The sequence below is a fragment of the Panulirus ornatus genome, chromosome 29 (assembly GCF_036320965.1).
Source record: "Panulirus ornatus isolate Po-2019 chromosome 29, ASM3632096v1, whole genome shotgun sequence".
Classification (NCBI taxonomy): Eukaryota; Metazoa; Arthropoda; class Malacostraca; order Decapoda; family Palinuridae; genus Panulirus; species Panulirus ornatus.
In genome coordinates, this window is record NC_092252.1 from 13651139 (window position 1) to 13676079 (window position 24941).

The following is a 24941-nucleotide window of genomic DNA, read 5'->3' on the forward strand; positions in this document are numbered from 1 at the left end:
TAGGACTTCCATCACCACTTGTCTTACCTATACTTAATATGTGCTTCTGCTGCATGCAGTCAGGAAGAAACTTTCTGTAAAAGAGGGTAGCCTCCAAGAAAAGTCATATGCTGTATATAAAATGACAATGTTTGAATGTGATTAGCAAAGTCATGAACATAAATGTTAAAATTTCTTGATTGGTATAAGGTTGTTTTTGAATTATAGCTTGGAACAAATATTTAATTGTAAAAGACTGACACTTACCATTGGTTGAAAATAAAAATCTTGTACATTCCCCTCGTGTTTCGAGGTTCTTGGGCTTCAAGGAAACTTGTATTTTTTCAGTGCAAGGTATCCCTCAGCCATGGTGTGCATATTGGGAGCTCACTGTTCACATTCTCCCACCTACCATTGTCTGCACCAAAATGACATCAGTATGTGTGTACAGTGCTAATACACGATGTCCTTCCTTTTTCAAATTTAGACAATTTTCAACTAGAATAAAAAAAAATGCATTTTTGAGTTCCTATAGAAATAACAAAAGAAAATATATAATACATTGTAACAAAGCTCAAATAACTACAAATTGCCATACAACTAAAAATAATCAGCAAGCATCATAGGCTATAAGAAAAATTACAACTTACAAAACAAAATAATTGAATTTACTTGATGTCTTAAGAGTTCATGTTCATCTAGGTCTTGTCCTATTGAGGATATCTGATCCATCCATCCCTTTACACTGTTTTATTCTCTGTTGCACCTCCAGCCTGATTCATAGTTTCTCCTGGCTTCTTGGCTCAACTCAATTTTTTCAGGAAAGATGTTTCTCATGTACTCAGTTCCTTCCCTGTTCCTCACTGTTACTTCACCCCCTTTCCTGAAAACTGCATATTTTTCTGGGTCAAATTTTGGTATCAGCATGTCAACTTTGGCTTGTATCATTAATACATGATCCCCTGCTTGGAACATACTTTCATTTGCTTGGGGCTTTTCAACTCCATAGGTCTTGCTGTCCAGCTTGTTTAACCAATTTCTATAACTCCTTCTCTTCACATCTCTGGTAGCTCCATCTCTTCTCCAGACATCAGGTGGAATGAAGTAGTGTTGATGCTTGCTTTAGGAGTGGATCTGTGGGTCTCTACACAATCAGGAAGTTCAGTAATTCCCATTTCCAGTCTTTGCCTTTCATCTGAGCAACTTGAAGGGCTTTCAGTAACATCCTGTCCTGCCTTTCCACTTCCTCATTTGCTTGATGACAATGGTGAGGTCTCCAGTGTTCAATGACACACTTGTGCAGGAAGTTTTGTAATCCTGAAACAAATTGTCTCAAATTATTAGTCTTCAGCTTGCAAGTTACCGAAGATATTGGCAGCAGTTTCTCAAGTCACCTTGCTGGTAAATGTTGACTTCTTTACTGCCACCTCAAAATGTCTAATGTAGTGATCAGCAGTTACAAGCAAAGACTCGGTTAAGTAACAGTTCTAGTAGGCCTGCTCCTCAATCCTGCCATGGTCTGCTCAGCGGTGTAACTCTCAACCTTGGTTCTGGAGATGCATTTTTACTGATTGCCAGGCATCCATGACATGCACAGCTTCTCTTCTCTGCATTCCTGTCCATCTTGGACCACAATATCTTATTTCGTAATCTGTTCTTCAACTTACGATGATGCCCGGGTGTCTTTGTCATGCTAGCTCTAGGGCCTTTTCTCTCAACTCCTAAGGAATAACATTTTTAGTCCCTCTGACTACCAGTCATCCATATGCATGCAGTTCATCCCTCTCATGCAGAAACTACACTTATTCATACTTCCTCCAGTCACCTGATGCAATACAACTCGCCTCTTTCAGTCAGTTCATGGTCTGCCATAGAACACCTTTCAACTTCCTTTGGTGCTAGTGGCACACTTCTCTTCACAACAGCTTGGATCTAATCTTATTCTCCCTTGTCAAATTGTTCTTTGGACTCCAGTCTCAATAGGGTACCTGCATTGTTTTATTTCCCTGGTCTGTATTGCACATCAAAATAGTGTTTTAATATATTTACAGATACTTCAGGACCAATAAATATCATCGAAGCTTTTATTATGAATCCTTTACCATTTCTAAATGGCAAAATTCCCTGTTGGTAAGGCTGTAGATATCTGTAGAGCCTTCTCTCAGCACTTTCTCTACTCTTGCACCCTCCCATTGATAGACTATATCTCTTTGTATGGTTCACTTGTTTTTTGTTTTTATTCCAGAGTGGTGCAGTTACAGCTCTGGGTCCAAAGCACATACTGATCTCAGCAAATTGTCTCACACCAAAGGATTATCAATTACTTTGAGTACACAGGGCTTGCAGTAGAAAGAAAAGCATGAAAATTACATCTGAAAAAACTAGTGAATACAAGAAAAATAGGACTTTAAGCATGTTTCCCAAAATCAATTTGATTTAGTGAGTAGTAATCTTAAAATATTTGGTTTAAGAGGTCAACTGATTTTTTTTGAGACTGTACTTTTATAAGTAATTTACTGGCCTCTAAATGTACTACAAAATTTTTCATATGCAGGGAATGTATTAAAGTAGAAAACTGAATACTGCTGCAAGCCCTGCCACATGCATTGTGTTGTAGATGGAGAGAATCTTTGTAATCTACTACTAGTCTGTGCTTTCTTATGCAAATAAAATATTGAGTAAGTTTTTGAATTTCTGTAGAATCTGAAAAATTAGCCGTTTCTGTATCAGTTTCGGAGGGAATAATAATAGAGAGAATACCTGGGAAAGATATTAACAGGAGGACCACATCTAGGTTGTCTATATTAAATGTTGGAAAGAGAGAGTGTGAATGGGAAAGACAGTAACAGAAGACCCATAGGCCCATGTCTGGTTAACTGTTTACTGTATACCCCTGTTACCAATCTAAGCAGAGAAGAAGTATAAACAGTAAGAAGGTTCTCACCTCACTCTGACAACAGATGTTGGTATGAGCAAGTTTGAAAGAAGAGTCATTTATAAGTGAAGAAAAAGTGCTCGAGATTTAACAGGGTAAAGGAAAATCCTCCTGTAAAGTCCTAATACACTATCCCACCCTCAGCCAGAATGAGAAAAAGTAATCAATGTGCAAATATATTTCTCCTTTGTATATATGTTATAGATACCTGCACTGAAGAAAAACCTTGTTCAGCCATTTTTTTTTTTTTTTTGGTAATGTATTCAGATGTCCATTGCTTTTATATATTTGGAAAGACCCTTTTTCCCATACCAGTACAGTATTGCAACTTAAAGCTTTAATTTTTATTTCACTATTTTTGTAACTGTATTTTCTTATACTTCAAAAAGATCCTCATAACTTATGCAAATTTATTCAAAATTTTGAAAACTTTTATTAATGCAAATCAAGGCTTCTTAGGAGGAGAGAGATTTAATCTTCTTAGTCTTTCTCCATGCTGCAAGTTTCTGAGAGCTTTAATTCAGTTTCTTATGTATGTACAGATGCACCTGACATATGTCCGAATTCTATTCCGACAGATCGGTCAGATCTCGAAATGGACATATGTCAGCATGGCATTTAGAATTCGTATACCTGTACAGCATTCTTTTATCCTACTCAGTTTCTATCATTTTTTAAAATTTATCAGCTTTATTATATGATTCTGTAGTTTCTTTAGTTCATGGATTGATTCATCCAAGCTTTCAATGAACTTTTCGGCAGCTCCTTTATCAGCACTTGCTGCTTCACCTGTGACTCGAACGTTGTACAAGCTATATCTTTTAAATCTACTGAACCAACCACAGCTTGCTGTGAAGTTCTCAATGTAATCCTCTCCTGCTCGCTCCTTCAAAGTCTCAAAAAGACTTCTAGTCTTTGTCTGAATTGTTAGTAAGCTTAGTGGTACACATTTTTTAATTTGATCTTCTATCCACAGCATCAACAACTTTTCTATTTCATGGATGGGGCCCTTGTTGCTGCTTTATCATCATCATAGTCTTCATACTTGCTGAACCTTTACTTTTTCCCTCCTTCATTTTGGGTGATTACCTTCCTTCAATTTCAATTCCAAATTGAGTGTCATCCTTGGCTTCTTGCCAGATCTGGCAACATGTGATTAGTTTTTCCTCTTGCTCGTTATCTTTAATAAAAAAATGGTTTAATCCAGCACAAAAATTTGTTAGATTCACTTGAATAACTCATGCTTACTGAATGGTAAATTAGATATGCTGTAATGTAACATGCTAGGATCATCTGACATTCAACTATTGTATGCACACAGCAGTTAGCACTGGCGAACGTGTGCCCAAGCAAAATTTTTGTATTTACATATTTTAAATTTATATTTTTTCCAGTTGTATGTACAGATGATCATAAGGCCATAGTCATTCACACTGTCTCAGCTGTCATGTGTAATGCACCAAAACCACAGCTCCCTATCCACATCCAGGCTCCACAGATCTTTCCATGGTTTACCCAAGATGTTTCACATGCCTCTCACCCTCCTGTTTGTTCAGGCCCCGATTGTTCAAAATCTTTTTCACTCCATCCTTCCACCTCCAATTTGGTCTCCTGCTTCTTGTTCCCTCCACCTCTGACACATATATCCTCTCTGTCCATCTTTCCTCACTCATTCTCTCCATGTGTCCAAACCATTTCAACACACCCTCTTCAACTCTCTCAACCACACTCTATTTCCGCACATCTCTCTTAGCGTCTCACTACTTACTCGATCAAACCACCTCACATGACATATTGTCCTCAAACATTTCATTTCCAACCCATCAACCCTCCTCCGTACAACCCTACCTATATCCCGTTCCTCGCAACCATATAACATTGTTGGAACTGCTATTCCTTCAAACATACACATTTTTTGCTCTCTGAGATAAGGTTTTCTCCTTCCACACATTCTTCATTGCTCCCAGAACCTTCGCCCCCTCCTCCACCCTGTGAATCGCTTCCGCTTCCATGGTCCCATTCACTGTTGAGTCCACTCCCAGATATCTAACACTTCACATTCTCCAACTTTTCTCCATTCAAACTTACATCCCAATTACCTTGTCCCTCAACCCAACAGAACCTAATAACCTAGCTCTAATTCACATTCACTCTCAACTTTCTCCTTCACACACTTTTTCAAACTGTCACCAACTTCTGCATTTTCTCATTCGAATCAGCCACCAGAGCTTGAAGAACAACTGACTCACTTCCCAGGCCCTCTCATCCCAAACCGACTGCATACTTGCCCATATCTCCAAAACTCTTGCCTTTACCTTTCTAAAAACTCCATCCATAAACAACCATGGGGACATCATGCACTCCTGCCACAGACCGACATTCTCTGGAAACCAATCTCTCTCCTCTCTTCCAACTCGTACACATGCTTTACAGCCTTGGTAAAAACTTTTCACTGCTTCTAGCAACTTACCTCCCACACCGTATACCCTTAAAACCTTCCACAAAGCATCTGTATCAACTGTATCATATGCCTTTTCCAGATCCATAAATGCTACTTACAAATCCATCTTTCTCTATTTCTCACACATTCTTCAAAGCCAACACCTGATCCACACATCCTCTACTACTTCTGAAACCACACTGCTCTTCCCCAATCTGATGCTCTGTACATGCCTTCACCCTCTCAATCAATACCCTCCCATATAATATCTCAGGAATACTCAACAAACTTATGCCTCTGAAATTTGAACACTCACTATTATCCCCTTTGCCTTTGTACAATGGCACTATGCATGCATTCCACCAATCCTCAGGCACTTCACCATGGTCCATACATACACTGAATATCCTTACCAACCAATCAACAACATAGTCACCCCCTTTTATAATAAATTCTACTGCAATCCCATCCAAACCTGCTGCTTTGGAGGATTTCATCTTCCGCAAAACTTTCACTACCTCTTCTCTCTTAACCATACCATTCTCCCTGACCCTACCTCCCTCTCACTTCGCACACCAACTCGACCAAAACACCTGACATTTACCACTCTATCAACAAACCTTCAAAATACTCACTTCCCCTCTTCACTGATGTTCCCATTTGTTCTCTTTGTCTTATCCACGTCATCTACCTCCTTCCAAAACATCTTTTTATTCTTCCTAAAGTTTAATGATGTCTCTCACCCCAACTCTTGTTTGCCCTCTTTTTCAACTCTTGACCTCCTGCTGCTTTCTTTTATACATATCCCTGTCATTTGCTTTCCCAAGCCTGAGCTAGGTACACACTTTTTGACCAACCCTTAGAAGTCGATGAACAGCTGGGTTGACTGAAGACCAACTACCACAACCAGGATACCAGGATTTGAACCTAAGCGCTCCACCCTGGGCAGCCTGTGAATACATCATGGTCAGGAATGCTAACTGCTACATCAAACATCTTGGAAAAAATATCTGATTGCTTCTAGTAACTTTCCTCCCACATGTACTCATTTCTCCAATCCATAAATACCATATACAAATCCTTTTTTTTCTTTTAAGTATATCTCACACAAATTTTTACAGCAATAGTCCACACACACTCTACTACTCCTAAAGCCTACCCATTTTATTTCTTTGTGCATGCCATCACCTTTTTAATTACACTCTCCCATACACAGCACCAGGTATAATCAACAAACTTGTTCCTCTGTAATTTGAACATGCACTTCTGTTCCCCTTACCTTTAAACAGTGGAATTAAATGCAATCTTCCAGTCCTCAGGCAACTCTTAGCCATACTTGCAATGAAAATCCTGACTAACCAATCAACAACCCTATCCTCCCATTCTTGGGAAACTCCATTGGAATCGTATCTACTCCATACACTTTGCCACACTTAATCTAAAGCAAGGATTTTGCAACTTCTCTTTTCACCATTCTCTTTCTTCAAGTATTTCTCACAAATAGCCTTCAAAAGCAAGCACCTGGCCCACACATCCAATACTTTTCCTGAAACAATAGTACTAAAAAAGAAAGAATAAAAAATTCCCACCCCTCTCCCATACACCTTACCTTGTAATACTCGGTTTTTATTTAATACCCAATTGCCTATTCCCCTATCAAAGTATCGGGTACCAGTAAACAATGGCCTTATTTACACATGCTATCACCCACAGCCAAGTTCTCGAAACTACTCCATGGTTTATTTTAAGTAATTTAAATGCCCTGGTTATACTACTGTAATTTGAACATTCATTTCTGTTCCCCTTGCCTTTTAGACAAAGGCACTAGACACGCACTATGCCAGGTCCTCAGGCACCTTATCTTGTGCCATGCACAACAAGAAGGCTAACTAAACCTACACTGTCACCTGCTTTTGAAGAAAAACAGTAAACCCATGCACTTCCTAAAGCCTACCCATTTTATTTCTTTGTGCATGCCATCACCTTTTTAATTACACTCTCCCATACACAGCACCAGGTATAATCAACAAACTTGTTCCTCTGTAATTTGAACATGCACTTCTGTTCCCCTTACCTTTAAAAAGTGGAATTAAATGCAATCTTCCAGTCCTCAGGCAACTCTTAGCCATACTTGCAATGAAAATCCTGACTAACCAATCAACAACCCTATCCTCCCATTCTTGGGAAACTCCATTGGAATCGTATCTACTCCATACACTTTGCCACACTTAATCTAAAGCAAGGATTTTGCAACTTCTCTTTTCACCATTCTCTTTCTTCAAGTATTTCTCACAAATAGCCTTCAAAAGCAAGCACCTGGCCCACACATCCAATACTTTTCCTGAAACAATAGTACTAAAAAAGAAAGAATAAAAAATTCCCACCCCTCTCCCATACACCTTACCTTGTAATACTCGGTTTTTATTTAATAGCCAATTGCCTATTCCCCTATCAAAGTATTGGGTACTAGTAAACAATGGCCTTATTTACACATGCTATCACCCACAGCCAAGTTCTCGAAACTACTCCATGGTTTATTTTAAGTAATTTAAATGCCCTGGTTATACTACTATAATTTGAACATTCATTTCTGTTCCCCTTGCCTTTTAGACAAAGGCACTAGACACGCACTATGCCAGGTCCTCAGGCACCTTATCTTGTGCCATGCACAACAAGAAGGCTAACTAAACCTACACTGTCACCTGCTTTTGAAGAACAACAGTAAACCCATGCACTTCCAACAGTTTACCTTACTTCATCTTGTGCAAGACTCTTTTAACATTCCCAAACATATATCTGCCTCCTTGTCATGCAAAACATCCAGCAGTACCTTAAAATACTCCTTTGTGTCTTATCACTTCTGTACCTACTCTCCTCCATGCCATTCCATTTGTCCTCTTGTTCTCAATATTTTCATCAAAATCATTTCCTTGTTTTCTTTAGTTCAATAGTCTCTCATCCCATTTCTCTTTGCCCTCCTTTAGTTCTCTTCCTTTCCCTAGTACTCTAGTCACTCACTCCTTTCCTACATATACCAATCAAAACCCTTTTTTTCTGTTTCTCTAGCAATATGCACTACACCATCTACCACTCGCTACCCCTAATCATATGTTAAAATCCTGCAAATTTTTATGTACACTCAAGCACTGTTCCACTATACATATCTCAGTCCTGACATGATTCGCCATGAGAACAATCTTCACTTGAACACTAAAGGAAAAAAGGTGCAACATGAGGCACAGCCACTATATTCAAATGTTATACTGGAAAGTTACAGTATTAGTTATAACCAAAAGTTTTTTTTTTTTTTTTTTTTTTTTTTTTTATACTTTGTCGCTGTCTCCCGCGTTTGCGAGGTAGCGCAAGGAAACAGACGAAAGAAATGGCCCAACCCCCCCCATACACATGTACATACACACGTCCACACACGCAAATATACATACCCACACAGCCCTCCACGGCCCACCCCGGACGCTCCACATGCCCTGATTCAATCCACTGACAGCACGTCAACCCCTGTATACCACATCGCTCCAATTCACTCTATTCCTTGCCCTCCTTTCACCCTCCTGCATGTTCAGGCCCCGATCACACAAAATCCTTTTCACTCCATCTTTCCACCTCCAATTTGGTCTCCCTCTTCTCCTCGTTCCCTTCACCTCCGACACATATATCCTCTTGGTCAATCTTTCCTCACTCATTCTCTCCATGTGCCCAAACCATTTCAAAACACCCTCTTCTGCTCTCTCAACCACGCTCTTTTTATTTCCACACATCTCTCTTACCCTTACGTTACTTACTCGATCAAACCACCTCACACCACACATTGTCCTCAAACATCTCATTTCCAGCACATCCATCCTCCTGCGCACAACTCTATCCATAGCCCACGCCTCGCAACCATACAACATTGTTGGAACTACTATTCCTTCAAACATACCCATTTTTGCTTTCCGGGATAATGTTCTCGACTTCCACACATTTTTCAAGGCTCCCAAAATTTTCGCTCCCTCCCCCACCCTATGATCCACTTCCGCTTCCATGGTTCCATCCGCTGACAGATCCACTCCCAGATATCTAAAACACTTCACTTCCTCCAGTTTTTCTCCATTCAAACTCACCTCCCAATTGACTTGACCCTCAACCCTACTGTACCTAATAACCTTGCTCTTATTCACATTTACTCTTAACTTTCTTCTTCCACACACTTTACCAAACTCAGTCACCAGCTTCTGCAGTTTCTCACATGAATCAGCCACCAGCGCTGTATCATCAGCGAACAACAACTGACTCACTTCCCAAGCTCTCTCATCCCCAACAGACTTCATACTTGCCCCTCTTTCCAGGACTCTTGCATTTACCTCCCTAACAACCCCATCCATAAACAAATTAAACAACCATGGAGACATCACACACCCCTGCCGCAATCCTACATTCACTGAGAACCAATCACTTTCCTCTCTTCCTACACGTACACACGCCTTACATCCTCGATAAAAACTTTTCACTGCTTCTAACAACTTGCCTCCCACACCATATATTCTTAATACCTTCCACAGAGCATCTCTATCAACTCTATCATATGCCTTCTCCAGATCCATAAATGCTACATACAAATCCATTTGCTTTTCTAAGTATTTCTCACATACATTCTTCAAAGCAAACACCTGATCCACACATCCTCTACCACTTCTGAAACCACACTGCTCTTCCCCAATCTGATGCTCTGTACATGCCTTCACCCTCTCAATCAATACCCTCCCATATAATTTACCAGGAATACTCAACAAACTTATACCTCTGTAATTTGAGCACTCACTCTTATCCCCTTTGCCTTTGTACAATGGCACTATGCACGCATTCCGCCAATCCTCAGGCACCTCACCATGAGTCATACATACATTAAACAACCTTACCAACCAGTCAACAATACAGTCACCCCCTTTTTTAATAAATTCCACTGCAATACCATCCAAACCTGCTGCCTTGCCGGCTTTCATCTTCCGCAAAGCTTTTACTACCTCTTCTCTGTTTACCAAATCATTTTCCCTAACCCTCTCACTTTGCACACCACCTCGACCCAAACACCCTATATCTGCCACTCTGTCATCAGACACATTCAACAAACCTTCAAAATACTCATTCCATCTCCTTCTCACATCACCACTACTTGTTATCACCTCCCCATTTACGCCCTTCACTGAAGTTCCCATTTGCTCCCTTGTCTTACGCACCCTATTTACCTCCTTCCAGAACATCTTTTTATTCTCCCTAAAATTTACTGATAGTCTCTCACCCCAACTCTCATTTGCCCTTTTTTTCACCTCTTGCACCTTTCTCTTGACCTCCTGTCTCTTTCTTTTATACTTCTCCCACTCAATTGCATTCTTTCCCTGCAAAAATCGTCCAAATGCCTCTCTCTTCTCTTTCACTAATACTCTTACTTCTTCATCCCACCACTCACTACCCTTTCTAAACAGCCCACCTCCCACTCTTCTCATGCCACAAGCATCTTTTGCGCAATCCATCACTACCAATATACAAAGTATCATCATAAAGGTTGAAAAACTCCATTAAAAAGAAAATAATAAATTAGAGTAAAACAAGTTATAATTTAAAGATTTCATTTACTAAGAGCACCATGGTAAATAATGATACAGTATGAAACAACAGCCAATAATAGCTTTAATGTATTGTTGATGAGACACAATGAATCTGTAAAAAAGTTGTATAAATTAGAGCATGAATCCATTTACATCATCATGATTTCGATCAATACAAACCTGAATGTTATAAATATAAGACTAAGAAAAGATTCTAGACAGGAAAATGAATATCTGCCTTTGCACTTATAATGCATAACACAAACAATGACAGATTCTTTTCCTCACTCATATACACACATGTACACATCTGATATTAGTATCACTCTGATGACTCAGAAACTTAGTAACACAGGTAAATACTAACTCCATTACCTGATCAACTAGAATTTACACATCTGACCACAAAAACAGGTCAGCATAAGAAATAAAATGTTTTAATGTTTCCTCACTGGAGAAACTTTCCACTCTCTCCTGTAAGTGATTGCTATGTACCATTATCACTAAAATGTGAGTTCCATGCAAAATTATCTTTTCTATTTACCAGATTTGATATATACAAATGCATGAATTAAAGCTAAAAATCAATGTAAAACACTAGTAATCATCACAACAAAAGTATACTGCTCTGATTATTATTGCTCTCCTGAAAAAAAACGCCAATGAACAGAATGAGTTATGGTAAAATCTGAGAGCATATTGTATACTAGCATAATTACTTAGTTAAATGAAAGCGCTGTACTACAGTACATAGCTGCATCATTACTGGTTTGTATTTGAGTACAAAAGTAATAAGATTGTCTACTATACACTGATTATGTTCCTCACTTGCCTGCAGAAGCCAGTTTTGGAAAGCAGCAACATCAGGAGAGTGGATCTTGAGCCACATTTACAGACCATTTACATTAGTTAATCCCTACCATAAGCCTGCCATTTCACCAGTAAGCCATAAGCAGTTCCACTTCATATTTCACTATCTGCTGCAGACCTAATAATAAAGGCACATATTTTGAATTCAGCTAATACTGACAAACCACAAGGTTTACATTTCCATAAATTCTTTTAACCTCAATCTTGTCGAAGGTTACATGAATGTTTGCTGATGAGATAATATATAATAGGCTTTACATACTATCCCATGAAGAAGTCACCACTTATGAACTTATCAGTTAAAATGACAAATCATGTCACTTGTAACTGTTCATAGCTGTAATAATCTACACAATGCATTACATGATTAACAACAGAAACACCTTAACAGAAAAGGTGGTTAAGAGTTCACCAATACCTGAACTTGTTCAGGAGTTATCATAACAGCAGATACATTCTACAGCATTTGTGGTAATCTCAGCAAATCACTTATAAAAAAACTACTTATTGTCACATGTTTAAGTAAAACTTCCATAATTTTATCAGAATATGATTCCTTGAGATATAATAGTCTGAGCATGGTTTATTCCTGATCAATAAAATGTGCATATCTTTTTTCTGTTTTCTGGGGTATCTAATGCTCATACCAATAAATCACAATGAAATAATATCATACAAAAATATGAAAAACTAATTACGTCTTCTGAAATAAATATTATTTCTTCTTAATTCACTGTTTATCTAATATTTGTCAAAAACTTAAACGAGCAGTATCTGAAGCCATTAAAAATATAGTGATAATCACTTACAGCAACTGAAATAATAACCAGTGATGAGCTTTATTGATGAAATAATATGTATATAATATACACCAGGGTCAGCCATCTATATGCAGGAAACTGCCTACCATCCTAACAATTCATATGCAAATTAACAAGACAATTTTCAAATACCAATTTTATATTCATACACCAGTTTCTCTTCTAAGAGGTGAAAGTTGAAGCCCTTTGCGAAGCATAACTGATTCCAGATCTCTGTCTTCCTCCATATATCTGAAAAGGAGAGTGTTTCAGCCATTCTTGTTTGACTAAATTAAATTACCCAACTTCCATTACTTAACTAATCTATGCATGTAATCAAAACACTATAAATATTTTCTCTTTAATACTAGCATTCTAATTCTACACTACAGCTGACTTTTCATAACATCTTTCCATTCATGTTATGACAAATAATGAAAGATTAACAGTATGAGATGTGTTAAATTAGATATTAGTTCAGCTATAAAGCCTATAAACTGGTCCAATTTTAAGTCTTTCTCTCGCATAATCTAGATTGCAAGGAAGCATCATAATAATAGGAGAAGGAATACTACTTCCAGCAGCTGAGTAGTCCAATCATCCAGGTCACTAATGTGTGTGTGTGTGTTTTTGGGGGGTCATAAGAATGATCTCTCTTGCATTCAGATACTTATACCAAATGATCACTTACATCCATAATACATTTATCACCTAAGCCTAATCTAGCAGTATCTTTTGTTCAACATCCTAATGTTATAATGTACATTACATGAAGGTCACGATTCAAGAATCTGGTTCCTTCTAACTCATTCCATTAATCATCATAGCACCAAAGACACTGGCTGAAAACTCATGACAGACCACCATTGACTATTCACTCAATCCTCTTCCTCCTACTACTTGTAAAATACAAAAAGAGATGGAAAACAGAGCAACTCCAACAGACTGTTCACTTGTTCTTACCCCATGAGATGTATTTTTTCACCCTCTCTCTCACTTGTTCTTCAGCTAAATGTCCCGCTCTTTTCTGGTGACCTGTTAGTACATTATCAATTTAAATTCTAAAGACAATTTCCCTTAAATCAACATGGAGCCTACTTACACTTTCTTTAGCCCAATGTCTCTGGTTAAAGAGTTCAATTTTATTCTAAAAAGCACATCTACTGTATGTCCTATCAAATGTTTTGAGTACCTCAAGAACTTTTCCATCATCAGATAGCTTCTACAAAAAAGTTTCACTTCATTTAACATATCTCTAAATGGGTTACTTTTTTTGCTGTTTTATTTGTGTTGTCCTTTAATGGACTATCCATGTCTTCTAGACTATCTGAAGAAAAGAACTGTTATGAAAACTCAAGATGTGGTCTTTCTATGAAGTTAAAGTCAGTATTATGTTCATATTCTTTATCAAAGTTTCTTGCAATCAACTGTAACTTTGCTTTCTGTGGTGTAGTTATACTATTTAGTAGATTTCATTAGCTTTCTGATAATAAACCCAAGGTCCCTCTCTTCCAGGACCTTTTAGTTGTTTTCCTATATATCTCTGATGCCTGTTCCCTCTGAGAACCCCCTCAAGGGGGTTGCCATGGCAAAAGAGCCTCCATGACTGGTAAAACTCCAGTGCTGCTTCTTAGCCTTTAGTGCCTCACCCTTAAAAGGTCACTGGCAGATAGCAACTCAACCACAAGGTTTTCAGAGGCTCCTACCTTCTGTTCCTACCAACTACTTTATCTACCTATTGTCTACTAATGTTCCTACCCATTGCTTCAATCTAATGCTCCAGCCTAACATTCCTATCTCCTACTTTTACCTGATGCTCCTGCCTATTTCTGCCTACTAATACTCTCATATTGCTCCTACCATTTTGACACATGGCAGGGCTGGTGCAAAACACTCAACGCAGGAAGATCTAGTTACGAAGAATGAGTTGTGTGAGTTTAAGTGTTGTAATGTGTTACATGTGACAAGGAGAGATTGTATGTTTGTGAACAGAATGCCAGCACTCCATGTGTGGGCAAGGCAGAAAGAAAAGACAGCAACCTGGGTTAGAAGAGTGCAACTTAACAACTACTGAAGTGCTGACCCATGGCACAACCGTTATTAACTCTCCTGATACTCAGGTAGGTAGTACTAGTAATACACCTCCCTGGTCAGAGGCTACCTACCAACCACTACCTTGGTTAGTAGTTGATAGTGCTTGCCCAAACATCTAAAATGTATGTATTACTTTACATTTGTCTATTTCATTTTTTTTTTTTTTTTACCATTCCTTAACCATTAAACAGCTTCCATCATCAGGTGATGATTATGCAACAGACTCTCCCATCATCACATGGCAATTTTTTTTCCTGCCTCTATTCAAATACCTAGCTGAATTATCGTACCATTATCAACCGACTTAGGTCTCTTCCATCATCAGGAAAGTGATGGGAAAAGTTCTGGACACCTTAGTACCCGTTGACCTGCATCTGAGGCAAACCTTGCAAAAATTGGTACATTTTTGAATAAGCAATGTGGATAATTTCTTACAGGTTTCAACTGAAGAATGGTTAGAATAATAATGGGAAAGAGATGAAATAAATTATTTGGAAAGTGATTAATCACGGGAAAGAGATGAAATAAATTATTTGGAAAGTGATTAATCAGGATTATGTTAGAGCAGGGATGGTAGCACAGGTCATCCCACCACCCTCAGCTTAGCCTGTCTTCATGTGAAAGAAATTATGTAACAACTCTTTCTGTAAATCCTGGGATGATGGTGGAATGTGATAGCAGGCGATTAGTAATAAGCAAGATACTGAACTTCCAAAGAAAAAACTTCTCTATTATCCTCCTCATACATGCCAGCCAATTTCCTTCACACCTATTTTCACTGCACATTGTAAATTATTACTGCTTGTGTATGAAATATGAATAAAATGTGAACCCCAATTTATCAAAAACAAAACCTTTAATACCCTTCCACGAGTGCCAGCCACACTCATTAATAGGTTTTTGTACACATACTGTAATATCACTATATATACTCATGTTATTCACTAGGAATGCTGTGCCTGAGTATGAAACAAAAGTAGACTGTGAAACAAAGTTGAAAAAGACAAAAACTCTTCCCAACCTCACTTCATATTGTAAGCTATCAGGCAGTTCCATTTTTCATCATTTGTATTGAACATTTAATAAAATGATTTTGAATAACAGCATCATGACCTATCAATCCAAAAGATTCAATCTAAATCCATTGCCAAGCAGTTTTAGCAAATATTATCAGCAAAAGGCTGGGATTTTTCTTTTCTGTATCACACATGACAGTTTGTTAACCCTTTTGGTGTGGAAGGTTTACACCCCAAGAAGATTAGGAATGGTGAAGAGATATTTATCATTTTAAGGGCCTTCTGCAGAGAAGACTTTTTAACTCTGACAGATGAGTGAGCAGCCTCATCCAGGCTTTTATTAGCTCTTATGGCTAACAGAGTTGAGAGCCCAAGCAGGCAAGATGTGGGCTTACATTGTAATCCATATTAATTTTCTGGTTTTTTATGGCCTGGTAAGTTCTGTTGCCTGTTTGGCAGATATGTCCAAGATAAGGTGCTACCATCTAATGGTGGGATTTATCATCATGATAGAGCTTTGTTTATTTTTTTTTTCTTCATATCATTCGCCATTTCCCACATTAGCGAGGTAGCATTAAGAACAGAGGACTGAGCCTTTGAGGGAATATCCTCACTTGGCCCCCTTCTCTGTTCCTTCTTTTGGAAAATCAAAAACGAGAGGGGAGGATTTCCAGCCCCCCACTCCCTTCCCTTTTAGCCGCCTTCTACGGCACACAGGGAATACGTGGGAAGTATTCTTTCTCCCCTAATCATAATCTGATGATGACTGGTCATTTGTGATTGTCCTAGAGTCAAAATATCATGACTTTTGGGTTCATCCTATATCTTGAGAGACAGAAATGAGCATGAACATAACTTTATAATCAAACAGTAGTACCCTCACCTCATCTTCTCTTGTTCACAAATGACTCTATGTTTGAAACTCGTTCTTCTGGTTCTCAATACAGATAGATAGACAGATAGATAGATAGCTGTTACGTATGTTAACTGTGCCCCCTATCATCCTTCACTCAGAATTGAACCAAGCCAATACAAGGTGTTTCATATACCTTCCTTAGTATTTTCTCATTATCAAATGCCAATCTAACATTTCAATTAGGAAAAATACTCAATTGCTCTTCAGTGCACATATCAAAATAAACAATGAAAGCAACATCAGTCCGTGAGGGTTAAACCATGATGACAATTCGTCCACATCATTTTTCATAAAACTATTAAGAATCTAAATATCATCTCATATCCTACTTTTGTCATCATCACATTTAGCATTTAGTTTTTAAACCTGTTTCAAGATCATTTTTGTACATCACAAAAAGAATCTGACCCATGACACAGTAGTATCATTTAAAAGTCTGCATATTTTAGTTCAATATTACCTTTTTAATATACATCATTTGTCTATACATTTTTCAGTACCAAAGCCAACAGTTTTTATGTTGGATATCTTTTGTGTAGAACTTTGTGAAAAGATTTTTGGATATCTTCAAACATGTCATGATATACTGTCTTTAGTAACTCACAAGTTAATAGTAAAAAAGAACTTCAGTATCATGGTTAATAAAGAATATCTATTGCTATATATAATCTATACTGACTTTGTTATTAGCTTCTCTTCTTCTTAAATATCTGGAATCTTACCTCATACATGTTTCTACCATTTTCCTAAAGTACCAAAGTAATTAAGTTTTCCTTAAGTACCAAAGTAATCCTGATTTGATGCTAACTCCAAAGCTATTTCTTATCATCTCTTAAATAATAACTAAACATTTGCAAGCTTTCAGTCCTCCAGCATTTATACCTCTAATGATGACATGATGAACAATTCAGATCACAGAAGAGCAACCTCCAGACACTTCTTTCAAACCACATGATGACTAATTATGTGATGGTCTTGTCCTATTTTAATGCAGATACACTGTATTATTTTCTCTTGTTAATTTCCTCGAGTATCTATCTATCTATCTATGAGATCATTATGCACTCACAGCATAAATGAAATGTTCCCATTGGTATAAACTGATCTAAATGCTTTATTCAGTGTTTAAACATTTGCTCTGTTGTAAATGAGGATCTAACGTTCATCAAAAGCATTTCTTTTTCACTTTTATTTCTCTATTTTTTCCACCAAATTTCTTCAACTTTTTCTAGTACCTTAAACTTCCTCTCCAATTTCTATTTGATTATGATGCAAACTTTTATAGTTACCTTATCTAGGAGAAGCTATTTACTTATAATATTCATAAATTTATTATACATGATTGCCATTTCCTATGTCAGTGAGGTAGCACCAGGAAACATATGAGGAAAGACCCATCCACTCATATACATATACATGCACATACACATATATATACATAAATATACGTATCCAAGTAAACACATATACATACACAGACACACACACACATATATATATATATATATATATATATATATATATATATATATATATATATATATATATATATATATATTTTTTTTTTTTTGCTTTGTCGCTGTCTCCCGCGTTTGCGAGGTAGCGCAAGGAAACAGACGAAAGAAATGGCCCAACCCACCCCCATACACATGTATATACATACGTCCACACACGCAAATATACATACCTACACAGCTTTCCATGGTTTACCCCAGACGCTTCACCTGCATTGATTCAATCCACTGACAGCACGTCAACCCTGGTATACCACATCGCTCCAATTCACTCTATTCCTTGCCCTCCTTTCACCCTCCTGCATGTTCAGGCCCTGATCACACAAAATCTTTTTCACTCCATCTTTCCACCTCCAATTTGGTCTCCCTCTTCTCCTCATTCCCTCCACCTCCGACACATATATCCTCTTGGTCAATCTTTCCTCACTCATTCTCTCCATGTGACCAAACCATTTCAAAACACCCTCTTCTGCTCTCTCAACCACGCTCTTTTTATTTCCACACATCTCTCTTACCCTTATGTTACTTACTCGATCAAACCACCTCACACCACACATTGTCCTCAAACATCTCATTTCCAGCACATCCATCCTCCTGCGCACAACTCTATCCATAGTCCACGCCTCGCAACCATACAACATTGTTGGGACCACTATTCCTTCAAACATACCCATTTTTGCTTTCCGAGATAATGTTCTCGACTTCCACACATTCTTCAAGGCTCCCAGAATTTTCGCCCCCTCCCCCACCCTATGATCCACTTCCACTTCCATGGTTCCATCCGCTGCCAGATCCACTCCCAGATATCTAAACCACTTCACTTCCTCCAGTTTTTCTCCATTCAAACTCACCTCCCAATTGACTTGACCCTCAACCCTACTGTACCTAATAACCTTGCTCTTATTCACATTTACTCTTAACTTTCTTCTTTCACACACTTTACCAAACTCAGTCACCAGCTTCTGTAGTTTCTCACATGAATCAGCCACCAGCGCTGTATCATCAGCGAACAACAACTGACTCACTTCCCAAGCTCTCTCATCCCCAACAGACTTCATACTTGCCCCTCTTTCCAAAACTCTTGCATTCACCTCCCTAACAACCCCATCCATAAACAAATTAAACAACCACGGAGACATCACACACCCCTGCCGCAAACCTACATTCACTGAGAACCAAAATATATATATATATATATTTTGCTTTGTCGCTGTCTCCCGCGTTTGCGAGGTAGCGCAAGGAAACAGACGAAAGAAATGGCCCAACCCACCCCCATACACATGTATATACATACGTCCACACACGCAAATATACATACCTACACAGCTTTCCATGGTCTACCCCAGACGCCTCACATGCCCTGATTCAATCCGCTGACAGCACGTCAACCCCGGTATACCACATCGCTCCAATTCACTATATTCCTTGCCCTCCTTTCACCCTCCTGCATGTTCAGGCCCCGATCACACAAAATCTTTTTCACTCCATCTTTCCACCTCCAATTTGGTCTCCCTCTTCTCCTTGCTCCCTCCACCTCCGACACATATATCCTCTTGGTCAATCTTTCCTCACTCATCCTCTCCATGTGCCCAAACCACTTCAAAACACCCTCTTCTGCTCTCTCAACCACACTCTTTTTATTTCCACACATCTCTCTTACCCTTACGTTACTCACTCGATCAAACCACCTCACACCACACATTGTCCTCAAACATCTCATTTCCAGCACATCCATCCTCCTGCGCACAACTCTATCCATAGCCCACGCCTCGCAACCATACAACATTGTTGGGACCACTATTCCTTCAAACATACCCATTTTTGCTTTCCAAGATAATGTTCTCGACTTCCACACATTCTTCAAGGCCCCCAGAATTTTCGCCCCCTCCCCCACCCTATGATCCACTTCCGCTTCCATGGTTCCACCCGCTGCCAGATCCACTCCCAGATATCTAAAACACTTCACTTCCTCCAGTTTTTCTCCGTTCAAACTCACCTCCCAATTGACTTGACCCTCAACCCTACTGTACCTAATAACCTTGCTCTTAGTCACATTTACTCTTAACTTTCTTCTTCCACACACTTTACCAAACTCAGTCACCAGCTTCTGCAGTTTCTCACATGAATCAGCCACCAGCGCTGTATCATCAGCGAACAACAACTGACTCACTTCCCAAGCTCTCTCATCCCCAACAGACTTCATACTTGCCCCTCTTTCCAAAACTCTTGCATTTACCTCCCTAACAACCCCATCCATAAACAAATTAAACAACCATGGAGACATCACACACCCCTGCCGCAAACCTACATTCACTGAGAACCAATCACTTTCCTCTCTTCCTACACGTACACATGCCTTACATCCTCGATAAAAACTTTTCACTGCTTCTAACAACTTTCCTCCCACCCCATATATTCTTAATACCTTCCACAGAGCATCTCTATCAACTCTATCGTATGCCTTCTCCAGATCCATAAATGCTACATACAAATCCATTTGCTTTTCTAAGTATTTCTCACATACATTCTTCAAAGCAAACACCTGATCCACACATCCTCTACCACTTCTGAAACCACACTGCTCTTCCCCAATCTGATGCTCTGTACATGCCTTCACCCTCTCAATCAATACCCTCCCATATAATTTACCAGGAATACTCAACAAACTTATACCTCTGTAATTTGAGCACTCACTCTTATCCCCTTTGCCTTTGTACAATGGCACTATGCACGCATTCCGCCAATCCTCAGGCACCTCACCATGAGTCATACATACATTAAATAACCTTACCAACCAGTCAACAATACAGTCACCCCCTTTTTTAATAAATTCCACTGCAATACCATCCAAACCTGCTGCCTTGCCGGCTTTCATCTTCCGCAAAGCTTTCACTACCTCTTCTCTGTTTACCAAATCATTTTCCCTAACCCTCTCACTTTGCACACCACCTCGACCAAAACACCCTATATCTGCCACTCTATCATCAAACACATTCAACAAACCTTCAAAATACTCACTCCATCTCCTTCTCACATCACCACTACTTGTTATCACCTCCCCATTTGCGCCCTTCACTGAAGTTCCCATTTGCTCCCTTGTCTTACGCACTTTATTTACCTCCTTCCAGAACATCTTTTTATTCTCCCTAAAATTTAATGATACTCTCTCACCCCAACTCTCATTTGCCCTTTTTTTCACCTCTTGCACCTTTCTCTTGACCTCCTGTCTCTTTCTTTTATACATCTCCCACTCAATTGCATTTTTTCCCTGCAAAAATCGTCCAAATGCCTCTCTCTTCTCTTTCACTAATACTCTTACTTCTTCATCCCACCACTCACTACCCTTTCTAATCAACCCACCTCCCACTCTTCTCATGCCACAAGCATCTTTTGTGCAATCCATCACTGATTCCCTAAATACATCCCATTCCTCCCCCACTCCCCTTGCTTCCATTGTTCTCACCTTTTTCCATTCTGTACTCAGTCTCTCCTGGTACTTCCTCACACAGGTCTCCTTCTCAAGCTCACTTACTCTCACCACCCTCTTCACCCCAACATTCACTCTTCTTTTCTGAAAACCCATACAAATCTTCACCTTAGCCTCCACAAGATAATGACAAAAAAAAAAAAAAAAAAAAAAAAAAAAAAAAAATATATATATATATATATATATATATATATATATATATATATATATATATATATATATATATTTAAAAAAAAAAAACAAAAAAAACATATATATATATATATATATATATATATATATATTTTTTTTTTTTTTTTTTATACTTTGTCGCTGTCTCCCGCGTTTGCGAGGTAGCGATATATATATATATATATATATATATATATATATATATATATATATATATATATATATATATATATATATATATATATATATTTCCCTGGGGATAGGGGAGAAAGAATACTTCCCACGTATTCCCTGCGTGTCGTAGAAGGCGACTAAAAGGGAAGGGAGCGGGGGGCTGGAAATCCTCCCCTCTCGTTTTTTTTTTTTTTTAAATTTTCCAAAAGAAGGAACAGAGAAGAGGTCCAGGTGAGGATATTCCCTCAAAGGCCCAGTCCTCTGTTCTTAACGCTACCTCGCTATCGTGGGAAATAGCGAATAGTATGAAAAAAAAAAAAAAAAAAAAAAAAATATATATATATATATATATATATATATATATATATATATATATATATATATATATATATATATTTTTTTTTTCAAACTATTCGCCATTTCCCGCATCAGCAAGGTAGCGTTAAGAACAGAGGACTGGGCCTCTGATTGAGCATCCTCACCTGGCCCCCTTCTCTGTTCCTTTTTTTGGAAAATGAAAAAAAAAAAAACAAGAGGGGAGGATTTCCAGCTCCCTCCCCTTTTAGTCGCCTTCTACGACACGCAGGGAATACGTGGGAAGTATTTTCTCTCCCCTATCCCCAGGGAGATATATATATATATATATACACACATGTACAGTCTCCCAAAAGAGTATTGGCCTCATGGGCCTGAAATTTCTAGCAATTTACAACTGGTCGATTGAGATCAACACTTGACTTTGCTGCCAACCAGAAGCAGTTGTAAACTGCAACAGATTAGCAGCAAAGTTAAGTTTTAATCTCGGTTGGCCAGTTGTAAATCATTAGAATCTTAGGCTCAGGGGCCGATACTTTTTTTTTTGAGACTGTACATATTTATACTTGCCTTCATCCATTCCTGGTGCTACCCCAACCCACAGTGAACGGCATCACCACCCCCTGCATCAGTGAGGGAGCACCAGGAAAAAGAGACAAGAAAGGTCACATTCATTCACGCTCAGTCTCTTCCGTTATGAGTATAATGCACTGAAACCACAGCTACCTATCCACATTGAGGCCCCACAGACTTTTCCATGGTTTACCCTATGCATTTCACATGCCCTGGTTCAGTCAATTGACAGCATGTCAACCCAAGTATACCACATTGTTCCTTGCACTCTTATTCCTTGCACGCCTCTCATCCTCCTGCATGTTCAGGCCCCAAGTGCTCATATTTTTTTTCACTTCATCCTTCCACCTAAATTTGTTCTCCCACTTGTTCCCTCCACCTCTGACACATATATCCCCTTTGTCAAGCTTTTCTCACTCATTCTCTCCATATGTCCAATCCATTTTAACATACCCTCTTCTGCTCTCTCAACCACACACTTTCTATTATTGCACATCTCTCTTACCCCTTCATTATTTACTCCATCAAACCACCTCACTCAACTTACTGTCCTAAAACAATTAATTTCCAATACATCAATCCTCTGTCATACAAACCTACCTATAGCCCATGCCTTGCAACCGTATAATATTGTTAGAACTATTATTCCTTCAAACATACCCACTTTTGCTTTCCAAGATAACGTTCTCTCTTTCCAAACATTCTTCAATGCTCCCAGAACTTTTGTCCCCTCCCCCACCCCATGACTCACTTCCACTTCCATGGTTCCATTCACTGCTAAGTCCACTCCCAGATATCTAAAACACTTCACTTCCTCCAATTTTCTCCATTCAAACTCACATCCCAACTAATTTATCCCTCAACCCTGCAAAACTTAATAACCTTGCCCTTATTCACATTTACTCTCAACTTTCTCCTTCCATACACTTTTCCAAACACAGTCCCAACTTATGCAGTTCCTCACTCCAATCAGCCACCAGTGCTGTATCACTGGCAAACAACAAATGACTCACTTCCCAGGCCCTCTCATCCCCAACAGACTGCACACTCGCTCCTCTCTCTAAAGCTCTTGCATTTACCTGCCTAACCACTTCATCAATAAACAAATTAAACAATCATGGGGACATCATATCGGTGCCACAGACTGACCTTCACTAGGAACCAATCCCTTTCCTCTTTTCCTACTCATACACATCCCTTACACTCTCGATAAAAACTTCTCACTGCTTCTAGCATCTTACCTCCCACACCATATACTCTTCAGACCTTCCACAAGCATCTCCATCACCCCTATCATATACCTTCTCCAGATCCATAAATGCTACATACAATTCCATTTGTTTTTTAAAGAAAACACCTGATCCACACATCCTCTACCACTTCTGAAACCACACTGCTCCTCCTCAATCTGATGCTCTGTACATACATGCTTTCACCCTCTCAATCAATACCCTCCCATACAATTTTCCAGGAATACTCAACAAACTTATGCCTAAATAGTTTGAACACTCACCTTTATCCCCTTTGCCATTGTTCAATGGCACTATACATGTATTCTGCTAATCCTCAAGCACTTCACCATGATCATCCATGAATATCCTTACCAACAAATCAACAACACAGGCACCCCATTTCTTAGTAAATTCAAGTACAATGCCACCCAAACCCACCACTTTGCTGGATTTTATCTTCCACAAGGCTTTCACCACCTCTTCTCTCTGCACCAAACAACTCTCCCTAACTCTCTCACTTTGCACACCACCCTGACCAAAACACCCAACATTTGCCAAACACATTCAACAAACCTTCAAAATACTCCATCCATATCCTCCTTACTTCATCACTACCTGTTATCACTTTACCCCTTACCCTCTTTACCAATGTTTCCATTTGTTCTCTTGTCTTATGCACGTCATTTACCTCCTTCCGAAACATCATTTTTATCACCCTTAAGTTTAGTGATGCTCTCTCACCCCAACTCTCATTTGCCCTCTTTTTCAACCCTTGCACCTTCCTCTTGACCTGCCACTTTCTCTTATGCATCTCCCAGTCAT

At 38.8% G+C, this 24941-nt stretch overlaps 1 protein-coding gene and 1 long non-coding RNA gene across 4 annotated transcripts in view; both read right to left on the reverse strand.

Moving 5' to 3' along the window:
• Positions 1–2303: 2303 nt before the first annotated feature.
• Positions 2304–9079, reverse strand: LOC139758125 (uncharacterized). Its single transcript, XR_011714765.1, has 2 exons — positions 5045–9079; positions 2304–5013 (listed from the first exon to the last, which is right to left on the reverse strand). It is a non-coding gene; the product is annotated as an uncharacterized lncRNA (long non-coding RNA).
• Positions 9080–10961: 1882 nt separating this feature from the next.
• Mical (Molecule interacting with CasL) overlaps positions 10962–24941 on the reverse strand; it is a 305178-nt gene continuing 291198 nt past the window's right edge. For all 3 annotated transcript variants that reach the window (XM_071679258.1, XM_071679257.1, XM_071679259.1), the window contains one exon: positions 10962–12879. In XM_071679258.1, the coding sequence (XP_071535359.1) occupies positions 12792–12879 (88 nt within the window). In that variant the 3' untranslated portion in view covers positions 10962–12791. The remainder of the gene's footprint in view (positions 12880–24941) is intronic.